Here is a 23,660-nt window from a genome sequence, read left to right on the forward strand (position 1 = left end):
CCAGACTGAGTGGTGGTGGTGACCTGGCCACGATGTCCACTAGGACCACCGTCGTATCCCTGCCACGTGTCGCTGCCTAGCCCAGAGAGTGCTTCCAGTGTGAACCAGACCACACCAACTATACTAACTGTGTGTCCTATGAAAGTGACTCTATAGCCTGCGACAGGTTGCCCGCTGCAAGACCGCTCACCGTGTCGGTGAGAGGAATACTGAAAAGCTGTGAAAGAAAACCACTAGGTACCGCATCCGTACATCTTTCGTGAAGTAGGTGCTAGTCCCAACCATGACCTTACATGCCTCAAAAGTGGAGTTAACAATACTGCATTGCTTACAAAACGCCTTAAGCCTATAGGCAGTAACCCAATATGATTGCATAGTCCAAGAATCCCAATTAGCAAAACAGAATGAGGCTCCACAGCAAAGAGATATGCTCGGTTGGATCCAGCGCATCTTTATCCTTCATAACCATAGTGAGAGGAAAATGACCTGGTCCATGCTTGCAGATGAACCTTGCAACACTTTCTGCAACAGCACTCTTCTCGAAAAGAGGGATGACGAGAAGCTCCACTAATACCGCAAATAAGGTTAAGCTCCATCGTGATGGCAGAACGAAAAGCATTAACAGCAACGGGATGGCAACCAGGTGAATGCTTGAAAGCCACAAGGAAACAGCCAAAAGGCTTATCAACAACCAAATCCAAAAGGCTTTTGAAGTGTAGGGGAGTCGATTGAGGAATAGGAGGGGATTGGTATGATTATGCAGCTTGCTAAGGGGCTGATCAGCGGGGTGGGGGAAGAACTCTCTGAGGCTGAGGCTTGGAGGGGTGGGGAGGGGGGCGAGTCCAGGTGGGTAGGGGGCGAGAGGTAAGTAGGGGGACGAGGGAGAGAGTGGGGGCGAGGGGTGGGTAGGGGGTGTGAGGGGGTGTGAGGGGGACGAGGGAGAGAGAGAGAGGGGGCGAGGACTGGGGAGGGGGACGAGCTTGGGAGGGGGAGGGAGAGGGGTGAGTTTGGAGAGGGGAAGGGGGACAAGTCAGGGAGGGGGAGGGGCGAGTTTGGGGAGGGGAAGGGGGACGAGTTTGGAGAGGGTTGGGCGAGTTGGGGAGGAGAAGGGGGACGAGTTGGGGAGGGGGTTGGGCGAGTTGGGGAGGGGGAGAGGCGAGTTTGGAGAGGGGAAGGGGGACGAGTTTGGAGAGGGTTAGGGCGAGTTGGGGAGGGGAAGGGGGACGAGTTTGGGAGGGGGAGGGTAGGGTAGGGTTGAGGGGATAGGGGTAGATAGGTGCAAGGAGGGAGCAAACAACTATAATGAGCAAGGGGTTCATCAAGCAAGATGGGCTATGTGATGGGAGTTCTTTAGACACAGAGGATAGCTTTGTTCTGGTTGGAGAAACAGAATCCAATGGGGCTGATGTTTGAAGGGGGGTGAACTCCTGTAGAGGAGATTCCTTTCCGCTTCTATGATTCTTCATAGGCTCATCAAATTCAAATGTTTCCACCAAGGGTGCATTGGGAGTAGCTTCTATGACCTTCAACCTTTGAGCTGGCTCATTAGGTTTAGTTACTGTGGAAACATTGGAAGAGGGTGTACCTTCAGGCAAAGAATGAATAGAGACTCCATAACAAGGCATAGATTTGGTAGCGTCCAACCACTCTAACAGATCCTCATCTTCTGATCCGTCAGGTGGAGTAGGCTGTTCCAATTCAAGGCTGGTTGCTAGGGACAAAGAACTATGTCGCACGACGGGATCCATGCCTCCTCCTAGGCGAATGGGTTGCATCGGGGAGCCAGGACTATGTATCCACATGGCATCGTTTCCCCACATGAAGTGCTTTAGTGTGTCGCAGCCATGGTCTACTGATGAGCAAGGGAAATCTGCCCTCCACCTGTTGAAGACGAATCACAACAAAATTGAAACTAAAAGTGAAATCTTGTACCTGCAGAGGCACCTTTTCCACTATGCCCACAGGGTATACTGTCCTCTGGTTGGCCAATGTTACGTTGAGTAGGCTGCAGGCCTAAAGCCATCATAGTGAACTCAGGTATCATATTGATGCTAGATCCACCATCTATAATTACGCCTGAAAATTGCTGCCCCAAGACGGACACGGTGAGACGAGGGCTTCTATAATCCGTGAGGGGAGCAGCGTGATGGGATATCATATAGGACTCGGATGGTTGCACTGGGAGGTGCCCGCCACTAGGACATGCTCCGGGGTAAAGTGATTGAATAACTGTAAGGGTGTCACTTTGAAAACTCGCATCTAGCCGCAGCTTGTCATAGAACGACACTTGTTGAAAAGTGTTCTTCAAGATTGTCTCTGCTGTAGGCTTTTCTTTTTCTTCCAGTGGCTTTTCTTGTACCTTGATCTGTTGTAGATCAGCCACTGCTTCCAAGAAGGCTTCATCAATATCCGAGAGCAAAGATTTGGATTCTTACTTGTCATTGAGTGAGCCAGCTGAAGGCAGAGTATCCATTGTTGGGAGAACGTGTGGGGGAGTTGAACGTGTTGGAATACTAACACTGAGAGCGGATCTCTTGGCCCGGGTGAGGACGCTCCTCTACCAACTGCAACTTCTCTTGAGTGGTAACCACATGGGCAAAAGGGGGTGGTTGAGGAGTGGTGCTAACTGCTATCAAATTGAGCTCGGGAAAGGTAAACTCATTTTGGCTTTGACTTGGGGTTGCAGCCGTGGATGCACGAAGTTTAGGGCAATCTTTACTGTAGTGATCCTTCGTTTCAAGGCAATGATGACAGGGAGGGGACCCTCGGGCAGAGGGCATTGGCTTTGGTAATGACCATATTCCCCGCATCTGTAGCACAAAATGGGCCGATTCAATGGGCGAGTCGAAGGGCGAGGTGGTCCTTGCTCCTGGTGCATGCAGTTGGAGGTGGAAGCATAGAAGTTTTGAGGTGATGAGGGAGCATGGGTATGATAAAAGCTCTGAGAGGGAAAAGTGCTCTGCATACCTTGCATAGGAGGGGCTGCCAATAAAGGTGGCATATGGTGTGGATGGTCACAGGGGAAACCATGTTGGATGTAGGTGCTGGCCCTTGTTGAAGAGAAGGACCAAGACTTTGCTGTATTTGTCGCAATCCCTTGAGGTAGTGGTACTCCTTGTCCTCATGTCCAGACTTTTCATAGACGTGGCAGTAAACCAGAAGGGGGCATTCATGTGGAGCATGCCCTGGAGAGCGGCATGAGCTACACCAAACCATAGCCTTAGTTTCCTGCTGAGACTTAAGCTCTTCTAGCTCGCGCTTGATTTGTTCCAATGCCTCGTGATGTGGAGTTCTCGCTTGTGTAAGAGAGAAGGACCTCTCCTCTTGAAGAGCTCGCTGTAACTTTAGGGCTTCCAGTTCAGTGCGTAAAGAAGTTAACGGATTAGAAAGACTTTCCAAAAACACTGAGGGGTCCTCTACCTGAGGGGAGTTGGCGAACAGCTTCCTAGCTCCCTCTATCCTAGTAGCAGCCGCGATGAACTCCTCCAGAGTGGCGTCAGGTCGGAGACTCTCTCGGAGTTTTTGCTGGGAAGTTTTGGGAAGAGCCTTCTCCACCCACTTCTTAACCATAAATTCCCCTGGTTGTTGAGGAAGCTTGGCAACCAGCGACTTGGTTTTAGTCATGAGTTCTGCAAAAGTCTTCTTTGGCTGGAGCACCATGTTGGCGAACTCATCCAAAACCTTTTCCTAGAAGTCACCTGGCTTGTTGCACAAAATTGTTGTTGTGAAGCGGCCCAAGTCGTAAAGTGGTTCTCTGCAAACTGATTGCACCACTTGTCTGGTAAGCCATCCAAGGTAGATGGAAAGAGTACCAAATAAGCATCTTCTCTATTAAGACCATGACCTCTACAGAGAGATACAAACCTCCTTGTATGGTCGTCTGCATCTTTTGAGGAGAGTCCCTTGAAAGTAAGAAACTTGATGTTTACCTTGGCCGAAACACTAGTCAACGCCTCCATTGCGTCTTGCTCACGAGCTTGTTGCTCAATAGCTTGCTGTAACAAAATGGGGGAGAGCTTTACTTGAGAAGATGACCTGGAAGATGTAGAACCGGATGGAGGAATGGATGATGCCCTATGTGGAGGTATGGGTGATGAGGTTGGTGGACTTCTAGTAGGCACCAAGGGTTGACGTCTTCTGTTGTAGTACTTCAGAGGACCCAGTAGTGCGCTTTGACGCTCTGATGACTGCCTTGTATGTGTCATGCGGTGACCACCAACCCAACCAAGCTTTGGACAAGAAGACCTTTAACTGGCTGAAAACAGGTCTAGACTCTACTAGACCAGGGCAAGTGACTAGACCACCTGGCTGGACCTCCGAGGATGACAATAAAATCTCTCTCTCTCTCTCTCTCTCTCTCTCTCTCTCTCTCTCGCTAGCACAGGAGCTGGGCACGAAGATAGCTTTCTACAGAGAGCATCTCCTCCAGCTTACGGTTGATGGTTTTGTGACGAGGCCCAGATACATGGACACCCACTTGTCTCATGGGATACGATGCGCTATCGGCCAGATACGTACATCTTCACACCAGCTGCGGATCGAGACTGGGAGATACATTGGAGTACCAGCAGAGGCTAGGACATGCCCCCTGTGTGACATCGAGCCTGAGACAGAGTTGCACTACACATGCCACTGGCCCGTCTACTACGAGATACGAGGCCGCTTCCATTGCTTGTTCAGAGAGGGCTTTGGACCATTCTCCAGAGTCATGCAGTACGAGGATCAGAGATGCTTGGGTTTGTTTTTGCTCGAGCTACGCAGACACAGAGAGAGCCTGATGAGAGGAGAGGCTAGCCAGTCCCAGAGATAGATCACAGATTTCTTTAGAGCTGCCACTGGACACCCGGAGGAGTTACTACCACAGCAGAGCTCGTCGCCTCACACCAGAGGCACACTGATCGACCGAGCGACTGAGCTGGGAAGATCGAGACGCCCACGGCTGCGGAGGACTACACAGCATCGGCGGAGGCTGCATCAGAGGATTCGGATCACTTTGGCTCGACATGCACGACGCCCTGTCAGACTACTGACCATGGAGGAGATTGATGAGATCCGCCAGCGACCGATGCTGGATCTCTTGTGATCTAGCTATCCCAGCTAGCTGCTTAGTTCACACCTAGTAGTTTAGGATTCCATAGTATTTTATTGTGACATTTGGCATTTCATTTCATTTTTGTCATACTCTGACTTTGTATCAGATCCACCACATTGTAACTTTCTGGTCTCATAGGTCACTTTGGCCTTTTGAAGACGTTAATATAACATTTCATTTCATTTCTCTCTCTCTCTCTCTCTCTCTCTCTCTTTCTCTGTCTCTCTCTCTCTCTCACACACACACACACACACACACACACACACACACACACACACACACACACACACACACTGAGTTTGGGCCTCCAAAAGATGTTAATGAAGTTTGATGTAAAACTCTTCTAGCTTTAGGTACTTAGTCATGAAATTTATGCTAACCACTCACAATAGTTCACATGCAAGGTTGACCATTTACAAGACACCATCTAGATTTTATTGGATCAATTTGATCATGGCGACACAAACAGCTTTTTGCTGAAGAATAGCTAAGAGCAGTGTAATTGTGAATTCTTTGTGATGGTCAGGAATCCAAAACGAAATTTTGAGTCTTCTTCTCATTTATTCAGAGTAATGTCTAATAGACATGGATCAGTTACTCGAGGAAAAATACTACAAGAATTACAGAGATGTCAGAAGAAAGGAAAAGCCTTACGATTAGGAGGTGTGGAATGTGATTGTTATAAAATTGTATTAGAATTGAGGAAATTTCGAATCAGGATCATACAATTCCTGGGATGGTTGTGAGAAGGGCAAAGAAGAAGGGTCTTATCCAATGGAAAGACCAAGAGGAGGTCAGGAACGAAGTGACTGACAGATTGCAGGAGCTATCTCCATTTTTGGAAGAATCAGAACACGTACAAAAAGAAGGTTTGGCATGGCATCCCAAAGGATTTTGGGTGCTATCTGGCATATGGAAGGATGGAGCGTATTTAGAACAAAATTTCATGTACAATCGCCACAATGCCTCTTCCCATCAAAATCATATTTTCGATACCTCCATCTGTGACAGTCAGGGTTGTCTGAAGCCAATCCTTGGTCAAGTCATGTGTGCAATTAGCATCTATCATGCAAGTGGGGCTATGTGACAGAGGTTAAAAATCTGGTCCCAAACGACATTCCTTTGCCTCTGCGTCAAAACTGAAAGATCTCCTGTGCTGCTTCACCTTGATAGTACCTTGCTCCCTTCTCTAGCAGGAAGAAGGGATTGGGGCAGTGTGTGAGTGAAAGGGTTTATGGCAGTCGCTTGTTTCTTCTGTAGATTTGAAATGGTTTTGCCATCTAAAATTCAGCTGATTAGTGTGGTGGAGGCATGATAACCTCACGTGGTCGTCTACCTTTGGGCTAATCATTTTTATGCTGTCAACATTCATTACACATGTCACATCACTAAGTTCTAGGCTGAAGAGTGGGTAAGTTGCTTTATCTAGGGCGCTGTACAAATCTGTAATGAGATCTTATAGTAGTAGTATTGGTGATGTTCTAAAAGATTTAGGGAATATTTTGACAGGGATAATCTCAGTCCTGTATTGCGGCTCTTTGAGGCACTTAAGCTTGAACCTTTATCTTTGAAGTTCACTATACAAGAAGCACTTATTTCTCTTGCCTCTGCTTACAAGGTAAGATTCTATCTCCCAAATTTGTCTCCTAAGTTCTATAACTTGATCAAAGGCGGTCTACAGTGTGTTACCTAACTGGTGATAGAAAGAGCTCAGTATGCTCCGAATGTACTGAAAGTTTTATAAGGGCGAAATGCATTCAGTGTTTCTGTGCACAGTATGTTTTCTCCAATGGTTTGCATGATCACCCATGTTTCTCTTCTAAATCTTGATCAAAGCAGTCTGCAGGGTATTAGCTTGAAATTAATGACTGGTGACAGGAAGGCTTTACCTTACGTTTTTCTCTGCATTTATTGCTAGTTTTTTAAAGGATATGTGACGTCTGATGTTCCTGTGCACAGCATGTTTTCTCCATGGTTTGCACGACTTTCATACCTTAAGGCCCCAGACCATGAGGAGCCTTATATAGGATTGATTGGATAGGATTGGATGATCACATAAGTGACGTATACAGAGCATCTCAAGGAGGTAGAGAGAGTAGATGAATCCCCTACAATGTGAATCAAACCTTAATATGCCCGAATTTTACTACTGAAGCCTCAAGTCCTCACTTGATTTATCAGGTCTGCTCAGAGGTGACGTCAAAAGAAATTATCAGTTTGTTGTTACAAAATGTCAATGCGGTAATATACTCCCAGCTACCTGCAGAGTTTTAAGTCTGTCCCAAACCTTCCCAGATACCATGCTAGTAACTGTCCTTTGCTATTCTATTTTTCAGGTAGAAGGAGAGGCCAGGTTTTGCTCCGTCTGGTGGGCTAATAACCTTTATCAGTTTACTCACTGTGCTAGCCGTTTCATTTGCATGCTGGGAGCATCTGATGAGAGGCTTGATGTGAGGTAACTGATGATCTATAGGACTTGGTGCAAGAGTTAATGTTTGGTATTGGTAGCACCAAGTTGGGGGTTAGTCACTCTGCTGTGCAAGTAATTAACTGGTAAAAATGTTTTTGATAACATCTTGTAATCAGCATACTTGGGGGTGCATCTCTTTATTGTAGAAAATATTCAAACTTTTGAGAGGTGTGCCATATTTATTGATCTCACCATAAAAATGTATTGTTTGTGTGAATCTGACTGATTGCCAACGGCACCCTTTTGTATTTGTAGGAGTTTGGTTTTTGAGCTTTTGAGAAGCACATACAGCAGGGATAAATAGTTTTCACTACTCCATGTCTATTCGTGGACATAAAATTTAAGTGAGATACTATTAATTTTGGATCTTTCTATAAGTTTCTCCAAATTTACTAAAACATATCGATGGCCCCCAAGTCGCTTGATGAAGAAAAGTTTTAATAATTACAGCAATCACGTAAAGTACGAACGAGATAATGTACTTTTTTTTTAACATTTGGCAATGGATCCCAAGTCAGACCTGATTAAGGGATGGTGCAGACTTTTAGAGAGTTTTAATATAATTTATGCAGAGGCTAGTGGAGCTGATAGAGGAGGCTACTTTAATGTAAGTTCTAGCACCGCCTTATCCGATAATTTTCTGGGCAATCTAGTTTTGGAAGAACCATGTTCTCCATACCATACTAAAGGTTGGAGGATCCTGGAGGCCTCAAGCCGTCCTAAACTCTGAAGAAGCAGGTATTCAAGGGATTATTGGATGAGAAGAGGCATTGTCATCATAGTTTTGTCGTCGGAGTATCATCCCTCTGCTTTTCTGGCACACTCTCCTCTCAATCTCGGTGAGAAGAGGCATTGTAATCATAGTTTTCTCGTCGGAGTATCATCCCTCTGCTTTTCCGGCACACACTCCTCTCAATCTCGGTGAGAGGCTTATCTTTCTAGCCCCTTGGTACAAAGATCATGATGACGCTGGCTCTAAGGACATATGCAGGTGGCCTCATTATCCATTGCTGTTACCCTATCCACAGTCATCGACATAGTTGAGGGCCCCCATTGTTCTTCAATAATTTGCTCCCATGTTTGAGACCTTCTTTGATAGCTCCATTCAGCTAGGGGCATCTATTCTATCTATTAAAGTGGCAGTGGCTCCATCTATGTACTTTTGAGAAAGAGTACCATTTAAATGGATGGGGAATTTTCAGACACAAAAGTTGTTGGCCACTCCAAGGCCCACAGTGTGTGAGATGCCATGTGATGGGGCACCTAATGGGAGATTGTCACAAGGTGACTCACATGCACTTTGGTCCTAGTGCAGGAAGGTATTCTAGAGTCCAATCTAGTGGTTAAGAGTATGGGAAAGTGAGTGATTAGAGGAGAGTCTTGTGGGATATACAGAGCGAGCATTACAAGGAGGCAGAGGCAAAGACATACCACACAACCTATCCTTGTTTATCGCCGGAGGGGAAGGGACATGCATCAAATAGTTAAGAGCAGCATCCCGATAGGCTTCTTGTAACCATCTTTGCACTGATAGGTAGTCTCTCGGCAACACACGAATAGAATTGGAAAAAATTAACACTTGGATTGCAAAACTCAAAATAATCACGACATGAGGTGGTAGAGTTCCACTTCCAAATGCATTGGCCCCAAGGTCTGGCGTCCCTTTCTGTACTTCTTTTATATTATTCAATCACAGAGTACAATAGCCGAAGGAGCGCACTCTATAATCTTGTACCAAGGTGATCTGCAAGAGTGACCGTGAACTCTTGCTGAGCATCTCGTGAATCACACTAACATGCTGACATGGTTAATTGTATGGATTTCCGTAAAACATGTTGTGCTGACGCTGCAGATTGTATGGATTTCCGTAAAACATGTTGTGCCGACGAAGCAGGTTGTACGGATTTCCGTAATTTGTGGTGGCTGATTTTGATGATTTCCATGGTTCTGTTTGGGTGCAGATGCTTTTGGGGATTATGTGCTTTTGGAACTGAAGCTTTTCGGGGCTCTGCTTTTGGGCAACCCTTCTACTGTTTATAAGAGCCCATGGGGCTTCAAGCATCTAGACGTAGAGTTTGAGAGCCGAGGACCCTCAGGAGTTGTACTGTTGCGGCGAGCAATAATAAAGAAATACTGAAAGGGGTGCCAATCTTTGGGGCCAGTGCATCTGGGCAGGGAACTCTGCCGTGCCGTGTCGGCTCTCTCTCTCTCTCTCTCTCTCTCTCTCTCTCTCTCTCCCCCCCCCCCCCCCATGGGTTTGGACTCTCTCTCATTGCTTTTAGGGTTTCGTCACCTCTTTTTTACTGTTTTTAGGGTTTTGTCATTGTTTTTGTGCTGTTTTTAGGGTTTCAAAATTGGTTTTTTATTGTTTTTTTGGATTTTTGCACTGTTTTTTGCTGTTTTTAAGGGTTTCGTCACTGTTTCTTTCAGTTTTTTAGGATTTCAAAACTATTTATTGCCATTTTTTAGGGTTTTGCCACTATTTTTTGCTGTATTTTACGGTTTTTATATGTCTGTTTTTTAGGGTTTCACAAGCGTTTCTTGCTGTTTTTTCTCTCTCTCTCTCTCTCTCTCTCTCTCTCTCGGTCTTCCTCCATTGGGCTACCCATTGACTCCCTTTCACATGGCCACGCCAGTGGCTATAGTCCGTCTCCCTCTCAACATGAAGTTCTCGATCACCAACAAGCGGATATCAACACTTGGAAGTGAATGAGTAGAAAAAAGAGATGGAGGCAACCTTTCTTCAAAAGATGGAGGAACGGAAAGAGGAGAAGAAGAACCTATGCAAAAGGGTTTTTCGCGTCGAAGAGCAAGCGGCTTCACAAGAAGCCACAATCCGAACTCTCCAAGGTGAACTTATTGCAGCAAAAAGTGGGCGGCTCGAAGAAAGCGAAATTCAGTCATCCATGATGGAAGAACTGAATACCATGACAGAAGAAATACGGGTTATCAAGGAAGATGAGTAGAAGAAGTCATGGGCCGTGGTCATCTCCACAACCCAAAAGAAAGTAGAGGAGGCCGAAAAATGGATCGAGGTCACCAAGAAAGGGAAAGGTAAGGAAGCTCCTTGTACACCCACTCTTATTAACATGACCCTCGAAGAAAGGAGGAGAATGCGGGCTCCACATGTGAGGGTAACGGGCCTCAAGGACATAAACAATGTGGAAAAGGAGGTCACAATCCTCACATCAATGACGGGGGTGGAAAAGCCTTCACGCACAAAGGCATGGAGAGTGGGCAAGAACAGTGATGGCTCGGGAGAATCTTCAAAAGAGAGAGCTCTCATACCATGCTTCCCCTCCTTGGAAGAGAAGAAGAAATTCTTGAAAAAGAGGCCTACTCTCTTGAAGACAGGTATTTTCCTCGGTCATGATCTCTAACAGCTTGCGCATATCAGAGAGGTAATGCCAGAGATTACTTTGGCAAGGGAGGAGGAAAAGACAACCTTTTACAGAGATGGTCGGGTGGTGATTGTAGAGCGGCACTCTACATGATGGTGTGAGACCTATGGGACCACATTGAAGATGGCTACTTGGATCTATGAGGTTGGACGTTGGTGCCTTTGAGGACAGTTTCAGAGACATGGACATTGTTTTCTTCTCAGAGACTCATTAGGCCGCTGGACAGCTTATGCCACATGTGGTGGGATACAAATGGGAGATAGCCCGCTGGAGAGTCGGTAGATCTCAACATGGGAGTAGAGGTTTACGAGGAGTAGCAGTGCTATTTAGGGAGTTACAACCACTACTACATATTGTACGGAGAGATGATCATGCTAGATACATGTGGGTGAGGCTCAAAGCTGACACAGGCCGATCTCTATACATTGCCATATGTTACTTCTCCCCCCAGTCAGTCAATATATGCTGCACCCAGAGGAGAGTCGCCTTTCTCTATACTAGATGATGATATATGGGAGTTTTCTAGGGATGGTGATATTATCCTCGTAGGGGACTTCAATGCCCGAACGGGCAACTCTTAGATAGTCTTCTACGACACTTCAGATGAGATGCTTAGAGAGCTGGATGTGGGTGACTTGGGGCTTGACAGATGCTCACATGACAGAGAGCATACGGAGTATGGGAGATACCTCCCGGAGATGACGACCACACATGGGTTAGCCATACTTAATGGATTACAACGATTTCCTCAAGCAACCGGTTTCACATGTTTTCCACACAGACACGAGGCAAGTACAATGGACTATGTGATGGCACGGCCGAGCTTTATTCCTTGTATTCATGATTTCATAGTGGGAGCTAGACCACTGGGCGTAGCAGTGGATCATGCTCTTTTGACATTGTGCGTTTCATTTCAGTATAGTACACCTCGACATCAGGAGGCAGGTCACATACCCGTTATACATTTATACCAGAGATTGACTTGGTTTATACCACTTTACTGATTGACACACTGCATGGTGCAGCATCACAGGCATACCCACACACTCAGCCGGGTCGGAGGCGACACTTTGGGAGCATGCCCCAGAATAGTTGGTACGATGAGGAGTGCAGAGAGATGAGAGCCCAACTCTAGAGAGATCTTCTTTTAGGAGTCATCACTTACAGACAATCTCGGATTGCTTGCTGGCGCCTTGTGCGACGAAAGAAACGAGCTTACTTTGCCCAGATGAGCGAGACTTGTATCAGCTGTTCTCGAGTAGACATTCAGGAGACTCATGGCGATTCTTTCATGAGCACTCCCCTCCCCTAGTGATTACTTATTCTAATGTGTGGGGCTAGTATGCGACATCGTTATATACAGTTCCTGGACAGGACCCCCTTCCAGATCCTAGAGAGCCATGTCCACCTACCAGCACCTTAATAGTACCTAGGAAGTCTTGACGAATGAGTCTAGTAATCTTCAGCCGATTAAGAGACATCGAGGGTGCGTGAAGAGAGTACTGGAAAGGGGGCAACCTATCCATGGTGAAGCCATGCGTCTGAGACCATGATGTCATCTGTGCATACCAGCATGAAGTGTGCCCATGTAGAGCTTACTGTCTCGAAGACTCAAGGGCCAGTCTAATATATCTATCTCTAGTAGTATCCCACAAGATGTGAAAAAAAAGAATGATCTGGTAAACGCCTTAATCTTCATAGGAGGGGCAGCTAGCTTTGCTCGAATGAAAGCGTGGGGTACGGAGGCCTTGGCTCTGATTAGTCGAGAGATCATAGATACCAAGGGCCTCCCTATACATCTCCAACCATCTTGGCCTACAAAAGGCCCCCGTATCTGCACCCCGTACAACATAGCTAAGGCTGCTAAAGTATCAAAGAGCCAGAACTTTGTCCGAGGTTCTTGGAACTGAACCTGCGAACACATCCTCTCCAAGCCCCCTAAGGCCGCAAAAGCTCTAGTCAGTCTAGTCTCTGCTCCTCTCCCTAAAGAAAACCTCGGCCCAATGAAGACAATGCCAAGGTAAGTGTATGCATCTAAATACTATACAATGTCACCAGGAGGTGTATTTTTCCTGTTTCCTTCAATAAATAAGTACCAGATATTTTTATTTATTTTATTTTTACTTGTTTCCCCGGGACCCTTGAAAAGGTGCAAGTGGACATTGCATGGCCAGTGTGAAACGGCTACGGCCGAATAGGTTTCTCACATCGGGAGTCTGGGTCGGTCAGTCGGGGACTGGTCGGGCCAGTTAGCACTGAATTCTGATGAGTATGGAAGCCTGTGCCCGCGAAACGAAATCTGGGCCATTCGGAAAGTCACTTACAACTTTATAAGTGAGTGGGAACTAGGGAATTAACTCAGAGGGGCAAATTGGACACTTGACAAGAGGAGGTCAATCTGCAGGACACCTCAGCAAGAGGAGGCGCCCAATTTGAGAGAGGGGCTGAATTTTTTTCACACAAGTGACCTACAGTGTGTATGTGAGTAGTGGGTGCAGGTCTATAGCTTTAATGGAAAGCTTGCCTTCTCCTTTGTCTCATGTAGCGCGATGATTTGCTCTCGTGCATCTCTCTCTCCCCTTTGGCACATATGGTAATGCCCCACTAGTTGGGCTACTAAGATGAACATGTACAGTTCTGGGGGTTTATGCGCGTTTGCCAAGGCAAGAGTCTTCTGAACAGGAACCGGATTAGCTAATTGCTAACCCCCCACAGGTACGCACAGTTCCATCACGAAAGATTACGAGTTTGGAGAGTTTTCTCGCGTGAAAACTCGTCCAATTCACAGGGGAACTATCCCATTGTGTGCGGGAGTCCTTCGGACACATATAGGCGTGTTCGCTCCGCTAAAAACGATCCGAAACAGCGAATTACAGCCTGCTGTGTTTTTCTGCAGGTTTAGGGTTTGGCACCTAAACTGCAAGGGAACACCGAGGGAGCCTCGTGAGAGCCTTGGGATGTGTGTACAGGCTTTTGGGCACCCGGCAGTGAAAAACAGAGAATTATAGCCCGCTGAATTTCTGCGACAGCTCACTAGAAAGCTTCCAGATAGCGAAGGAATCCATCCTAGACAGGTGCTTTTGAGCTATAGGTTTTTTTGCGCCATTATGCTACTGAAATCAGGTCGAAAACCTGCGTTTTCAGCCCTTGCTAGGTGTGGACAGCTTTGTGAAAGCTTGTGCTGAGTGGTCGGATCGTCTATCTTAATTTCAATGAAGAAATACCGAAAGGTAAGCCAGTCTTTGGGGCCTACAGGGTGTTGGTATCGTGTGCGCAGTGACATTCTGGTCGTTGGACGCAACTATGTTCTCTTCCCTTCTTAGTGCTCTGTGTAAAGTTAACAGGTAATTGAAATAGTACCGCCCTCTACGTTGTATAGGCCGGTTATATGGTTCCATCGTCGGGATAGTCACTTTTTCTTCAAAAAGTGCAGCGTGGATTGTTGTGGGTGAAAGCAACACAGAGCTTGTCGTTATGGCAGAGAAGAGAGACCAAGTACCTGAAGAGGGATCTTCCTCACATGGGACAGAGAAAATTCCTTCAACTCTTCAAGAAGAGGACAGGTTGTTTAGAACTCAACTGCTTTGCTGCATGGACATGTTGCAGCAGTTGGCTAACAACCCAAGGATGCAGGAGTTCTTACAGGCTCCGACACAGGGTTTTCAGCCTCCTACACAGGGCATGACGGAGCCGTTGCAAGAAAAGGAGATTTCCAATGCGCAGAGGACTCATGATGCTCGAGGGAAAGTCCATGTGGTTGAGCAACTAGCGGTGTCCAATGATCCAAAGCAACTTTCTTTAGCTGGACAGGAACCGTTTGTGAATGGTCAAGGGAGTAATGAACAGGCTATGCGTCAGACCCTTCCATTACCTATTACTTATCCTGGTTATTTTGGAGGTGGTTCAGTGTTTCAAGCTATGGCTGGACCTTCCACAGGTTATATGCCAGGGAATGTGTTCGGGACAATGCAAACAGGCATGGGTAACCCTATGTACGCGAACATGGGTGTCCATCCAGGTTTTCAGGGTGCGTATGGCCAGTTTCGAGTGCCTGGAACACAATTTGGTATGGTTGGTTTTTCGCAGCCATACGTACCAAATGCACATACGATAGGTGAAACAGTTGATGCGAGTGCTGGAATCTGGAATGAACAATCATGGAGCACCACTGTTACAGGCACCTGGTTATGGCTCCTTTGAGTCAGCCTAAGGATTACAAGGAAGGTGGGTAGGAAGTGAAGTTTGAAACTTTCAGAGGAACTGAGGACCAATTAAAGGCTTTGACCTTCATACAACAGTTCGATGCAGCTTATGCTGGAGGAAACTTCACGGAATCTTCAAAGGTACGCAAGGCTGCCACTTTCTTGAAAGGGAATGCGCTTCAATGGTAGACCGCATTGTTGAACCAGGGTCAAGCTCCAACAACGTGGGTCCAATCAAACAGCTTTTTGCGCCTGCATGGTTGACAAACACTTTTGAAGTGGATGTGATGACAGAATGGCACGAGTTGAATGCTAAACAGTGTGCGAATCTGGAAGAGTACAATAAACAGTTTTGGGCCGCACTGTTGCCAGTCACCTCTTACAGGTTTGTGCCACTGTCAAAACAGATTGAGAAGTACTGTTGCGGATTGCCCAAGAAAATCAGGGACTACTGCATAAAGAGTACTGTCATGAATATGTTTGAGTTGATAGAGAATGCAAGAGTGGCCAGCAATCTGTCAAAGGGAGATTCCGATGGATTTAATAGCCACAAGAAAGGGTCCCAGGGCGAACAGTTTTCAGCCAAGGGCAATATTGCAGCAAATCGTTCTGAGCCTCCCACAAAGAAGCCCTCCACTGAAGAAGCTGACACGTCCAAGAAGCAGTCTAAATCTTCTTCGGGACAAGGACAAGGACAAAAATGGCATTTTTCTGGCAAAACTTTTGAAGAAAGGAAAGCTCTTAGGGAGGCCAAGAAATGCTATATTTGTGAACAGGAAGGACATTTTGCAAATGAATGCCCATAGAAGAAGTCACAGGATAAGGATGACAAGTCAGACCATAAAGGGAAGAAGCCAAAGCCAAGTGCAGGACTTGTTCCAAATTTGGTTGGAGACCAGCCAAACACAGATGCCACGGAGCTGTGCAGAGCTTGGGGCAAAGTTAGAGACCAGACAGCGCTGGTTTTCTTTGATCCAGGAGCCCGTGCAAATTTCATATCACCAGAATTGGCATGAAAGTTGGGCATTCGTGCAAAGGAGATGGGTATGACAGGGGAAGCAGGTTTGGCATGCCCAGGTCATTCAGAGCCCGTTACTCCCATTGGGGAAGCTTCGTCTGCAGATTCAGAGCTATGTGGATGCGGAAGAATTTCATATTATGCCACTTGAGGGCTGTGATGTGTTACTGGGTATCCCATGGTGTTACAGGTTGCATGCTATGGTGGATACTTACAACAAAAAGATTACCCTTGTACATAGAGGAAAGACTCATGTCCTTGATGTAAAGCTTAGAGGCGAGTCTGTTCCAGTTGTTTCTGCTTCTGCTATTTCATCTGTAATAAAGAACCATCTTTTTGTGTACTTGATCTTTGCAAAAGAAGTACCTGAAATTGTATCTAATTTGTCTACCTTAGATAAAGATAGGTCAACTTTTTTGAGTGGTTTCAGTGATTGTTTTTCAGACTCTTTGCCAGGGGAGTTACCTCCTGAGAGACCTGAGGATCATACTATAGATCTTGTGCCAGGTTCTATTCCACCGAATAGACCACCATATAGGGTTAGTGCACCCCAGCAGAAAGAGATTATGAGTTAGGTCAACGAGCTTTTAGAGAAGGGGCTTATTCAGCCCAGTTCATCCCCTTTTTGTTCGCCTGTACTCTTAGTGCAGAAGAAGGATGGTTCATGGCGTATGTGCATTGACTATCGTGCCTTGAATAAGAATACCATCAAGAACAGGTTCCCCATACTGAGGATAGATGACATTCTTGATCGGCTCGAGGGAGCGTCATTGTTTACAAGGATAGACCTAAAGAGTGGTTACCATCAGATATGCATTAGGCCAGAAGATGTCCATAAGACTGCGTTCAGGACAACATTTGGTCTCTATGAGTTTCTTGTTATGCCATTTGGTCTCACAAATGCTCCTGCCACCTTTAATAGAATGATGGACAAAATTTTTAGACCACATAGAAACTTCGTGGGTACCTTCTTTGTTGACATGATTGTCTACTCGAAGTCTGAAGAGGAGCATAGGGATCACTTGACTGTAGTTTTCAATGAGTTACGTAAGAACAGGCTCCTCATTAATGCGAAGAAGAGTGAATTCTTTTTGCAAGAGATTCACTTCCTTGGGCACATTGCTTCAAAGGATGGGGTACGCATGGATCCCGCTAAAGTGGAAACAGTTAGGTCATGGCCAGACTTGAAGTCTGTACATGACATTCGAAGCTTTCTAGGCTTATGTTCCTACTACAGGAGGTTCATCCGAAATTTTGCTGAGATTGCTTCTCCACTCCAAGCACTGCAAGGAAAAGTAGTTACTTTCAAGTGGACAGCCAAGGAAATTTTAGCTTTTAAACACTTAAAAGAGAAGCTTACTTCAGATCCGGTAATCATTCTGCCAGGTCTTTCGAAACCTTTTGTGGTTCAGTGTGATGCGTGTGGCCATAGTCTTGGTGCGGTTCTAATGCAGAATGGCCGAGTAGTCGCATATGAGAGCAGAATTCTTTTGAAGACTGAAAGAAACTTGCAAGTCTATGAGAAAGAATTGTTGGCAATAATTCATGCTCTCACTAGTTGGAAACACTAACTGCTAGGGGCTGATTTTGTTGTCCAAACAGATCATCGAACCTTGCGATATTTTCTCACACAGACGAAGTTGTCTGAGAAGCACATGCGATGGGCAAACATCTTGTCAATGTTCCATTTTCAAATTGTGCATGTGCAAGGGAAAAAGAACGTAGTGGCTGATGCGTTGTTACGAAAAGTTGAAAACCCCAAATTAACAGTGTCAATACCGTACCATTATGAACTGGACGAAATGAAGACACAATGTGCTGAAGATTCAGATTTTGCAAGGACTTATGACCAGCTTGTTGATGGGCAACATCATGAGCACTATATGCTTAAGAATGACTTTCTCATGATGCATGGAAAGTTATGCGTTACTAAACAGTTACGGCCAAAGATTTTGATGGAAAGTCACGCTCCACCTTATGCTGGACATCGTGGAATTGATGCGACAGTGAAAGGGGTTGAGGCATTCTTCTATTGGCCAGCTGTGTGTCAAGATGTTGACACATTTGTAAGATCATGCTTAGTTTGCCAAAAAGTCAAATTTGATAGGCAAAAGCAACCGGGATTGTTGCAGCCATTGCCGATCCCTGATAGGCCATGGGAAAGCATAGCAATGGACTTTATCTTTGATCTTCCAAGGACGCAAACAGGCAATGATGGGATTTGGACTATCATTTGTAGGTTCAGTAAGCAGGCCCATTTCATTCCTGTGAGGAAGAAGATAAAGCCAGAACACATGGTCCAGATATTCATGAGCAATATCTTTAAATATCACGGGATGGCTCAGTCAATTGTCAGTGACAGGGATCCACGTATGACGAGTCTTTTCTGGAAGGCATTGTTTGAGAAGAAGGGCACTACGCTAAAGTTCTCTTCTTCGTTTCATCCGCAAACTGATGGACAGTCAGAAGAGGAAAATTCTACTGTCTTGGACCTGCTCAAATGTTATGTGTCAGAGCACAGGCAACTTGGGAACACCATCTTCCATTGGTGGAATGTGCTTACAATAACACTGTGCATACGTCAACAGGTAAGGCACCATTTGAGATAGTAGAAGGAGGGAAGAAAGTCCCACCCATTTTACAGACTAAGGACAAAATATTTGAGGCAGACAAGTATGTGCAAGATATGGATGAAACATACAGGAAGATAAAGATTGCTCTTGAGAAGACTCGGGCTAACCAAAAGAAAGCTGCTGATCGTCACCGCCGTGAACTTGTATTTTCACTTGGTGGTTGGGTGCTTTTGCGCTTTGAAAAAGCCAAGTTAAGGAAAAGGAAAGGCAAGGAACGTTTGTTTCCTAAGCTCAGTATCCGATATTATGGTCCTTTTCAGATTTGAGAAAAGATCATCGATGTAGCTTATAGGTTGAAGCTACCAGAAGGCTGGAAAATACATAATGCTTTTCATGTCAGCCTTCTAAGACCCTTTGTTGGTTGATGTGCTAGAGAATATGCTTGATGAGGAACAACCCGAAGTGGAAGAATTGGATGAAATCCTTGTTCCTGAACAGATATTGGCACATAAAGAAAGAAAGGTTGCAAGACGCTATTTGGTGAAGTTCAAGAACTATCCATCGTTGGATGCCAAATGGATGGAAGAGTTTGAATTGGTTGATTCACCTCAGCTATTGCAATTGTATCTTGAAGCCTTTCAGATGGAACCCACAGTGACTTGATGTAGCCTTTTTGGAGCAAGGCAAGAGCATGGTTCATGATGCTCAAGAGAGTAGTTAAGCAATTGTATCTACTCTTTCCATACAGAATTTAGCTAGAGGAGTTTGTGCTTGAGAGTACACTAGAAGACTTCTATGCTTGATATATGTGTCGTAGCGTGGTTGGTGGCATTGTTTAATCGTCCAACGCTACATTTTCGGAAGCATGTATATCTTGGATTCCCATCATAGAATATGTGTGATATCAAGAGATACCACATGTATTATTGGCATGCAAGCGAGGCCGCTTGCAGTATTTCAAGGGTGGGGTGTGTCACCAGGAGGTGTATTTTTCCTGTTGCCTTCAATAAATAAATACTAGATATTTTTATTTATTTTAATTTTTACTTGTTTCCACGGGACCCTTGAAAAGGTGCAAGTGGACATTGCATGGCCAGTGTGAAACGGCTGCGGCCGAATAGGTTTCTCACATCGGGAGTCTGGGTAGGTCAGTCGGGGACTGGTCGGGCCAGTTAGCACTGAATTCTGATGAGTATGGAAGCCTGTGCCCGCGAAACGAAATTTGGGCCATTCGGAAAGTCACTTACAACTTTATAAGTGAGTGGGAACTAGGGAATTAACTCCGAGGGGCAAATTGGACACTTGACAAGAGGAGGTCAATCTGCAGGACGCCTCAGCAAGAGGAGGCGCCCAATTTGAGAGAGGGGCTGAATTTTTTTCACACAAGTGACCTACAGTGTGTATGTGAGTAGTGGGTGCAGGTCTATAGCTTTAATGGAAAGCTTGCCTTCTCCTTTGTCTCATGTAGCGCGATGATTTGCTCTCGTGCATCTCTCTCTCCCCTTTGGCACATATGGTAATGCCCCACTAGTTGGGCTACTAAGATGAACATGTACAGTTCTGGGGGTTTATGCGCGTTTGCCAAGGCAAGAGTCTTCTGAATAGGAATCGGATTAGCTAATTGCTAATCCCCCACAGGTACGCACAGTTCCATCGCGAAAGATTGCGAGTTTGGAGAGTTTGGAGGCGCCCAATTTGAGAGAGGGGCTGAATTTTTTTCACACAAGTGACCTACAGTGTGTATGTGAGTAGTGGGTGCAGGTCTACATCTTTAATGGAAAGCTTGCCTTCTCCTTTGTCTCATGTAGCGCGATGATTTGCTCTCGTGCATCTCTCTCTCCCCTTTGGCACATATGGTAATGCCCCACTAGTTGGGCTACTAAGATGAACATGTACAGTTCTAGGGGTTTATGCGCGTTTGCCAAGGCAAGAGTCTTCTGAACAGGAATCGGATTAGCTAATTGCTAATCCCCCACAGGTACGCACAGTTCCATCGCGAAAGATTGCGAGTTTGGAGAGTTTTCTTGCGTGAAAACTCGTCCAATTCACAGGGGAACTGTCCCATTGTGTGCGGGAGCCCTTGGGACACGCGTAGGCGTGTTCGCTCCGCTAAAGACGATCCGAAACAGCGAATTACAGCCTGCTGTGTTTTTCTGCAGGTTTAGGGCTTCGCACCTAAACTGCAAGGGAACACCGGGGGAGCCTCGTGAGAGCCTTGGGATGCGTGTACAGGCTTTTGGGCACCCGGTAGTGAAAAACAGAGAATTGCAGCCCGCTGAATTTCTGTGACAGCTCACTAGAAAGCTTCAAGATAGCAAGGGAATCCGTCCTAGACAAGTGCTTTTGACCTACAGGGGTTTTTGCGTCGTTATGCTACTGAAATTAGGTCGAAAACCTGCGTTTTCAGCCCTTGCCAGGTTTGGACAGCTTTGTGAAAGCTTGTGCTAAGTGGTCGGATCGTCTACCTTAATTTCAATAAAGAAGTACCGAAAGGGGCGTCAGTCTTTGGGGCCTACAGGGTCTTGGTCTCGTGTGCGCAGTGACATTCTAGTCGCTGGACGCAACTGTGTTCTCTTCCCTTCTTAGTGCTTTGTGTAAAGTTAACAGGTAAGTGAAATAGTACCGCCCTCTACGTTGTATAGGCCGGTTATATACAATCTCCTGACCATATGTGAAAGTCGGTGCTGATCTCCTGATCGAGTGTGGTGTGGTGTTAAACACCATAACCTTGGTTTTACCAAGGTTTACAGACAATCCACTATTCTGTGCAAAACTGTGTAATGCATCCCACTGTCGCTGCATACCCTCTGGTGAGTCAAAGCTGAACACAATATCATCAGCATATAAGAACAATGGGATCCACGTCCGTGCCAGCTGGGCACCTCTATCACCCTCTTTGTCAATTCAATCAGACATACCAAATAGAGTAGGAGACAATGGGCAACCTTGTTTTACCCCAATGGTGGAGTGAATTAAATCAGATATCCCCTCCAGGGGTGCGTACATGTCCCATCACTGATCTGTATAGAGCCATAATCCCCCAAATCAACACTATGGGCACCCCCATCTCCTGCAGTCTACGCATCAATCGAGCTCTTCGTACCATGTCAAATGCTTTGTGGAAATCCACATAGCTACATAAATCCGTCTCCCATGTGACCTGCCCTCTTCAATGATGGCTCTGAGTGTCAGAATATAATCAAGAGTGGAGAAACCTCTCCTGAAACCGGCCTGGCCCTTTGCCCAATTACTCAACTGCTCCTCATGAATGGATGCATACAACCGTGCCAATGTGTGCCTAACGATAATAGTGCGGTAATTCCGAGGCTCTGTAGTATCACCTGCCTTAGCGATAGGCACAATAGTAGACAACCTCTAAGTCTCAGGTAACCCCTCACACATGGCACCATCGAACAACATTGCAAGAACCTCTACCAGCATATCTCTAGCATGTATAAAGTGCTCTGCTACTAGACCATCATGATCATATGCCTTACTGGTCCTCATCCTGTCAATGGCTCTCTTTACCATCTGAGTGGTAAAGAAGGTGCTGGTAGGTGGACATGGCTCTCTAGGATCTGGAAGGGGGTCCTATCCAGGAACCTCATATAACGATGATGTATACTGTCCCCACACATCAGGAGAAGTAATCATTGGGGGAGGGGAGTGCTCATGGAAGAATCGCCATGCGTCTCCTGAGTCTCTATTCAAGAACAGGTGATACAAGTCTCGCTCCACTTGGGCCAAGTAAGCTCGTTTCTTCCATCACACAAGGCGCCGGGAAGCAATCTGAGATTGTGTGTTAAGTGATGACTCCTAAAAGAAGATCCCTCCGAAGCTGGGCTCTCATCTCTCTCTGCACTCCTCATCATACGAACTATTCTGGGGCATGCTCCAAGAATGTCGCCTTCGCCCGGACTGAGTGTTTGGGTATGCATCTGATGCTGCACCATGTAGTGTCTCAGTCAATAAAGTGGTGCACTCCTCCACTGAGAGGCCAGGACTAGTTGTGCATAGAGGCTATGGATCGCCTCTGTAAAAACCGAGTCAGTCTCTGGTGTAAATGTATAACGGGTATGGGACGTGCCTCCTGATGTTTGGGCTGTTGAAACAGACAATGTCAAAATAGCATGATCCACTGCTACGCCCACTAGTCTGGCTCCCACTATGAAATCCTTAATACAAGGAAGAAAGCTCGGCTGTGCCATAAAATAGTCCACTCTACTGGCCCCGTGTCTGTGTGGAAAGCATGTGAAACCGGATGCTCTTGGAAATCGCTGTAAGCCATTAAGTATGGCTAACCCATGTGTAGTCCCATACTCCGTCTGCTCTGTCATGTGAGCATCTGTCAAGCCCCAACTCACTCACATCCAGCTCTCTAAGCATCTCATCTGAAGTGTCGTAGAAGACTGTCTGAGAGTTGCTTGTTCGGGCATTGAAGACCCCTAGGAGGATGATATCACCATCCCTAGAAAACTCCCATAGATCATCATCTAGTATAGAGAAAGGCGATTGTCCTTTGGATGCAGCATATACTACGTACTGGGGGTGAAGCAACATATGGTAATGTATAGAAATCGGCCTTTGTCAGCTCTTAGCCTCACCCACATGCATCTAGTATGATCATCTCTCCGTACAATATGTAGTAGTGGCTGTAACTCCTCTCCCTAAATAGCACTGCTGCTCCTCTTGAACCTCTACTCCCATGCCCAGATCTCGTGACTGTCTTGTGGGCTGTCTCCCATTTGTATCCCACCACATGTGTCATAAGCTATCTAGGGGTCTGATGAGTCTCTGAGAAGAAAACAGTGTCCTTGTCTCTGAAACTGTCCTCAAAGGCACCAACCTCATAGATCCATTACAATTCCAAGTAGCCATCTTCAATGTGGTCCCATAGGTCTCAC

General features: G+C 46.1%; 1 protein-coding gene across 3 annotated transcripts in view; it reads left to right on the forward strand.

Annotated features, from left to right (window-relative positions):
• Window positions 1–23,660, forward strand: part of LOC147461881 (ARM repeat superfamily protein) — a 247,357-nt gene that overhangs the window by 77,484 nt on the left and 146,213 nt on the right. For all 3 annotated transcript variants that reach the window (XM_086509347.1, XM_086509349.1, XM_086509348.1), the window contains 3 exons: window positions 6,602–6,710; window positions 7,274–7,333; window positions 7,429–7,547. In XM_086509347.1, coding sequence (XP_086365473.1) covers window positions 6,602–6,710; window positions 7,274–7,333; window positions 7,429–7,547 — 288 coding nt within the window. The remainder of the gene's footprint in view (window positions 1–6,601; window positions 6,711–7,273; window positions 7,334–7,428; window positions 7,548–23,660) is intronic.

This window comes from Adiantum capillus-veneris, chromosome 3, assembly GCF_014529385.1.
Source record: "Adiantum capillus-veneris isolate H3 chromosome 3, ASM1452938v2, whole genome shotgun sequence".
Lineage (NCBI taxonomy): Eukaryota > Viridiplantae > Streptophyta > Polypodiopsida > Polypodiales > Pteridaceae > Adiantum > Adiantum capillus-veneris.